This window comes from Miscanthus floridulus, chromosome 5 (genome assembly GCF_019320115.1).
Source record: "Miscanthus floridulus cultivar M001 chromosome 5, ASM1932011v1, whole genome shotgun sequence".
NCBI lineage: Eukaryota > Viridiplantae > Streptophyta > Magnoliopsida > Poales > Poaceae > Miscanthus > Miscanthus floridulus.
In genome coordinates, this window is record NC_089584.1 from 15,394,590 (window position 1) to 15,399,896 (window position 5,307).

The following is a 5,307-nucleotide window of genomic DNA, read 5'->3' on the forward strand; positions in this document are numbered from 1 at the left end:
GCATCTGTTTGTCAAGGATCATTTTCTCTTGTAACTTTAGAATTATCTAGCAACTTGTAAATATATAGCTAGTATATGTGATTTCACAACTCAGACAGATTGACTTTTCTACTTCAAAATAGGTACTTCGTGGTTTAGGAAATCTTGTAGCTGGTGATGGTTACATGGTTGATTCAGTCCTAATTGTTGGAAACAGTGTCACAGGTTAGCTCATAATTGGATAATCCTTTATAGCTAATTGTATATGAGCACCATATTTCACTTGTAATGATGTTATCATCAGCTAACAGCTTGCCATTCTAGAGTATGTGTTAGTCTCCAAGTACTAAGTTACTAACTAAATATTGTTCCAGATCAAGCCTTATCAAGTCTTATCAAGTGTTTGAAGAGTGACAATAGGGTTCTCAAGAAGGTATGTTGCCCTTTCATTTGCTGACTAAGTTTATTTTAATTTGGACTCTAAAAGGTTATATAATTCTTTGGTTTATCTTGTCTTTTTTTTGAACTGCTTATTTAGGAGGCATCATGGGCCATGTCAAATATAGCAGCGGGCAGTTTTGAGCATAAGAAACTGATATTTGCTAGTGAGGCGACTCCTTTGCTGATGCACCTCCTCAGGACTGCACAATTTGACATCCGCAGGGAAGCAGCATACACCCTGGGCAATCTGTGTGTTGTCCCAGCAGGCAGTGGTAACCCCCCAAACATAATCATTGAACATTTAGTTGCCATCGTAGATGGTGGAGCCCTTCCAGGATTTATAAATTTGGTGAGGTCAGCTGATATAGAGAGTGCGAGACTTGGGCTTCAGTTCCTGGAACTGGTAAGGGAATCTGAGATTTTAATGCTTAAAAGCATTTAGCCATGTCTTTTGTCTACTGGGATTCATATTACCGCAAATCAAATTCATTTTGCAGGTGATGAGAGGATACCCTAACAGTCAGGGTCCAAAGCTCGTGGAGGCAGAGGACGGTATCGAGGCTATGGAGAGGTTCCAGTTCCATGAGAACGAGGTGATGAGGAATATGGCCAACGGTTTGGTTGACAAATACTTTGGCGAAGACTATGGTCTCGAGTGAGTTCCTTGTGCCGTGCCCATACACCTGGGTAAACATCGTAGAGCTGTTCGTGGGTTTGAAATGTAACAGTGCTAGAACAGAAGGATGCCCGTTCACCATGGTTACCATGTAATTTAGCCCTTGATTCTGTAGTTGGAAATGTGAATGTGTCGAGTGTGAAACTGACCGTGAGCTATAGAAATTTGAAATAACTAGCCTTGCTGTTTTCTCTCTTGCAGCCTTTTGCCAATCCAAATTTGAAATTTGAAACGATTGTTGCATCAGCTAGTTTAAAGGGTGTATGTGCTGCAGTCGCAATGACCGTGAGTTGGAAATGTGAGTATGGACAGAAGAAACCGCCGAGAGACTTTGACATCCTGTTGCTGTTCTGTTTCTCTTGCGGCCATTTACCAATCTAAATTTGAAATTTGAACAGATTGCTGCAACAGCTAGTTGTAAGGGTGTATGTGCTGCAACTGCAATGATCAACTGTTAAAACACTTGCTGTAAGTGGCCGTATGATTTCTAGAAGACGTATCACCGTTGTTACAGTAGCAGGACACTAATTCTAGCACCAAGCAAACTCATTTGTCAACTAGGAGGCATTGGCAGCCGTCTTGCTCTCGTCTCTCGATCGCATTTCGTCGAGCACGTCCCTGGCGGGCGGCGAGACCGTGGCCTCCCACTCGGCGAAGTCGGCCTCCACCTCCGCCGCCTCCTCGTGGAGGCCCAGGCGCTTCATCCCCCGCGCCATCACCCTGTACACGTACTCGTCGACGTCGAGGCCGCCCTCCCTCACGGCCGCCTCGTACACCCTCCACGCCGCGCGGCCCCTGCCCTTGGCCACCAGCGCGCGCAGCAGCCTCGTGAGCTTGTACACGTCCTCCTCCCCGTCCACGAACCCGCCGCCGCGCGCCTTCTCCTCCAGGAACGCTTCCACGAGCGCGTCCACGGCGGCCTCGGCCTCGTCCTCGCCGGAGGGCGAGGCCGGCGCGGAGGAGACGAAGGTGGCGTAGAGCGCCGGGTCAGGGCGGTACCAGGGCTCGGCGCGGGCAACGTGGAGCGCGGCCAGGGCCAGGGACCAGTGGCCCTGCCGCTGGAGCTCGGCCATGGCGGCCACGAGGTCCGCCTTCAGGAGGCGGCCCAGGGCGGTGACCGCGGCAGCGGAGGCAGCCGCCGGCGAGCGGTCGGCGGAGGTGAGGCGCTTCAGGGATTGGATCGCCAGGATGGCCTCCGTGGAGAGGGAGCGGCCGCGCTGGAGGGGCCCGCGGTTGTCGCGCGGCCCGCAGGTGATGGAGACGGGCCTAGGCTTGTGAGGGGCACTAGGTCCGGGCTTCGCGCATGGGCTCCGGTTGGGGCGCGGGACGAGGAGGAGAGACGCCATTGGAGCCGAAGCGGGGGAAGCCAGCCAGGAAGCGGTAGGAGAAAGAGGAACCGAGGAAGAGACTGGAGGCTGCGGATCTTGACGCCGTTGGGAGCCGTGCGATTGCTTGTAAATTGTGGCAGATCTACGAAACTCCCGCAGCCAGGTGCACCTGGGCCGTCGCCTCGCACGCCGTCGAGCCGCCGTCCTGCGAAGCCGCGCTTGCTGTTGGGTCACACCCTCACGCGCTGGCTGCTGGAGCAATCTACCTTGCGGCCCTCTACCAAGACTTGCTGCCAACGGAAGTTGCTTGGCTCGCTGGTGGTTTGCTCCTGAGCGAGTGGATGAGGATGGAGCCGTATATGCTGTGTTTTTTTTTCCTTAATACCGTGGGACCCACCTAACCCAAACCTAAACTCGGCTATGGTGTTTGTATCCACGCGCTAAAGTTTAATCTATCTCGTATCGGATATTCGGATGCTAACTAAGAGTATTAAACAAGAGTTAATTATAAAACTAATTGTATACGAGTAGACTAATTAGCGAGATGAATATATTAATCCTAACTAATCTACGATTAGCAAATGCTAACTGTAGCACCACATTGTCAAATCATGAACTAATTAGGCTTAAAAATTTATCTCACAAATTAGCCTTCATCTATGTAATTTGTTTTTTAATTAATCTATATTTAATACTCCTAATTAGCATCTAAACATCCGATGTGATAGGACTAAAGTTTAGTCCCGTAGTATCCACGGCCAAAAAGAAGGATTGGGCTTGGATTAACCGAAACCCAACCTATCATAACCCAATACATTTCCTTATCCCAAACCCACACTACATCCAAACGCCACCTTAGAGCAACTCCACTGAATTAAGAAAAATAATCCTCTTTTCTTATAAACTGATATTAGCAAAATAAGTTGAAAAAACTGTTTGGGCATACCCTTTCTCAATCTGTTTTCTCTATATTTTTTCTTAATCCGTCAAATGAAGTGGATTTGCTACTGTTTTTCTTAATCCCCATTCTTCCTCCTATCACAAACATCATGGGGCCATAGGAACGTGCTGACAGGCCAAGCTAGGCAGGCAAGCATGCCACACGCCACGCCGAACAGGCGAGCACGCAGGCCACCGGCGGCACCCCCTTGCTAGGCATAGGAGAGAACAACGAGGAGAGAGAGTGTCGGTGTTTTGAATCATTGGCTAGTAAATTTCTAGTTTACGCGTCTGACCTAGATGGCTATGCTCGGAGGACACAAACAGGCGAGAGAGGGAGAAGGTCCCAAGTCCCTGGTGAAAAGAGTGGGTCGGGTTGAGTTCCCTATCTACTGCCGAGTGCCTAAGCCTTTCACCGCTCAGACGTGTTAGATGTGTCTTGGAATCGCCCCCTCTGTGGGGTGCCCTGCTTCCCCTTTTATAGATGAAGGGGAAGATGCATGTTACATTAGAGAGAAAGAAAGAGACAAGGAGAGGAAGGCTTCTGAGATCGCAGCGTCTTCCATCTCCTTCACGCGGGTCCCGCTGACCCTATGGATGACGACGGGGATGGCTCCATGTCACGGTCCTGTTCGTCACTGACGCCGTACGTGGGCGTCGTCAGCCGATCATAGCGCTCTATCCCGTCCCAGCGGACGATATGGCTCATTGATGTCTTCGCCCGAGGCCATACAAGGAGTAGGTAGTACAGTGCCGGCACGCCCGATGCTATTGGCGATGTGCGTCCTCAGACGTGGCCCGTCATGGCCGTAGGTCACGTCAAGACACGTCTGCTCCCCTTCTGGTGTCAGAAGTTTGACCCTCGAACTCATACTTTTCAGACTCATGGTGGTTGGGGGTGGTACGGACCTCCTTCTGGCGAGGGAGAAGCCTGCGCCCTTGGGGGTCAGACGAGGTAGAGTTCGTGCCCTTAGGGTCAGGCGAGATGGAGCCTACGCTCTCGGGGTCGGACGAGGCGGAGTCTGCGCCCTTGGGGTCGGACGTGACGGAGCCCGCGCTCTCGGGGTCGGACGTGGTGGAGTCTATGCCCTCGGGGTCGAACATGACGGGGCTCTCGCCCTCGGTGTTGGGCGCGACGAGGCTCTTGCCCGAGGGGTCGGGCGATACGGAGCCCGCACCCTTAGGGTCAGGCGAGATGGAGCCTACGCTCTCGGGGTCGGACGAGGCAGAGTCTGCGCCCTTGGGGTCGGACGTGACGGAGCCCGCGCTCTCGGGGTCGGACGTGGTGGAGTCTATGCCCTCGGGGTCAAACGTGACGGGGCTCTCGCCCTCGGTGTTGGGCGCGACGAGGCTCTTGCCCGAGGGGTCGGGCGATACGGAGCCCGCACCCTTAGGGTCGGGTGACCCAGATCCCATATCCTTGAGGTCAGGCAAGATGGAGCCCATGCCCTTGGGGCCAGGCAAGACCAAGATACGCTATTGACCATCCGAGGGAGTTAGCATTTATGACCATTAGCTTCCTTCTTCCGGGTATCCCTGATACTGATACTCGATAGTAGCCCTCAAGCCTACGGAGGAGTAGGATACTCTTTCGAAGGCTTTTTCGGATGGAAGGATTCTGGGGATTTTGATCTCCCTTTGCGGGTCGTGGGATGTCTTGGTATGGTCAAGATTTCTTATGTTTGGACTCCTCAGGAGCATGTAGCTGTGCGATTCGGGGGATCAGAGAAGATCCCTCTTGATTATGATTCCTCTCCAAGATCCGACCGATCCACCTTCTCACCTAAGGCATGGCTGGTCATGATGTCGTGGAGCTCCTTAGTGGTCCGAGGGCCCTTACATCCTAGCTTGTGGACCAGGGACTCGTAGGTGGTCCTAGACTGGAAGGCTTCGATGACGTTGGTGTCGGCGACATCAGGCAACTCATTGCATTGCCTGGAGAAG

General features: G+C 52.3%; 3 protein-coding genes across 3 annotated transcripts; 1 reads left to right on the forward strand and 2 right to left on the reverse strand.

Moving 5' to 3' along the window:
• Positions 1 to 6: 6 nt before the first annotated feature.
• LOC136451606 (importin subunit alpha-2-like) lies at positions 7 to 1,292 on the forward strand. Its single transcript, XM_066452298.1, has 4 exons — positions 7 to 204; positions 354 to 412; positions 518 to 823; positions 918 to 1,292. The coding sequence occupies exons 1-4, from the start codon at positions 165 to 167 to the stop codon at positions 1,077 to 1,079; spliced, it is 567 nt and encodes a 188-aa protein (XP_066308395.1). The 5' UTR covers positions 7 to 164; the 3' UTR covers positions 1,080 to 1,292.
• Positions 1,293 to 1,401: 109 nt separating this feature from the next.
• Positions 1,402 to 2,828, reverse strand: LOC136451605 (protein THYLAKOID ASSEMBLY 8, chloroplastic). The gene has a single exon (XM_066452297.1). The coding sequence runs from the start codon at positions 2,440 to 2,442 to the stop codon at positions 1,654 to 1,656; it is 789 nt and encodes a 262-aa protein (XP_066308394.1). The 5' UTR covers positions 2,443 to 2,828; the 3' UTR covers positions 1,402 to 1,653.
• A 1,354-nt stretch (positions 2,829 to 4,182) lies between these two features.
• On the reverse strand, positions 4,183 to 4,809 carry LOC136454303 (suppressor protein SRP40-like). Its single transcript, XM_066454766.1, has one exon. It carries the CDS (start codon positions 4,807 to 4,809, stop codon positions 4,183 to 4,185), a length of 627 nt encoding a protein of 208 aa, XP_066310863.1.
• Positions 4,810 to 5,307: the final 498 nt, after the last annotated feature.

Bases quoted from the DNA above. Each gene is read 5' to 3' on its own strand.
- LOC136451605 (XM_066452297.1), bottom strand. From the start codon at position 2,442: ATGGCGTCTCTCCTCCTCGTCCCGCGCCCCAACCGGAGCCCATGCGCG.
- LOC136451606 (XM_066452298.1), top strand. From the start codon at position 165: ATGGTTGATTCAGTCCTAATTGTTGGAAACAGTGTCACAG. The intron at 205-353 runs GTTAGCTCATAA...ATATTGTTCCAG, and splicing joins TGTTGGAAACAGTGTCACAG to ATCAAGCCTTATCAAGTCTT. The intron at 824-917 runs GTAAGGGAATCT...TTCATTTTGCAG, and splicing joins GGCTTCAGTTCCTGGAACTG to GTGATGAGAGGATACCCTAA.
- LOC136454303 (XM_066454766.1), bottom strand. From the start codon at position 4,809: ATGGGCTCCATCTTGCCTGACCTCAAGGATATGGGATCTGGGTCACCC.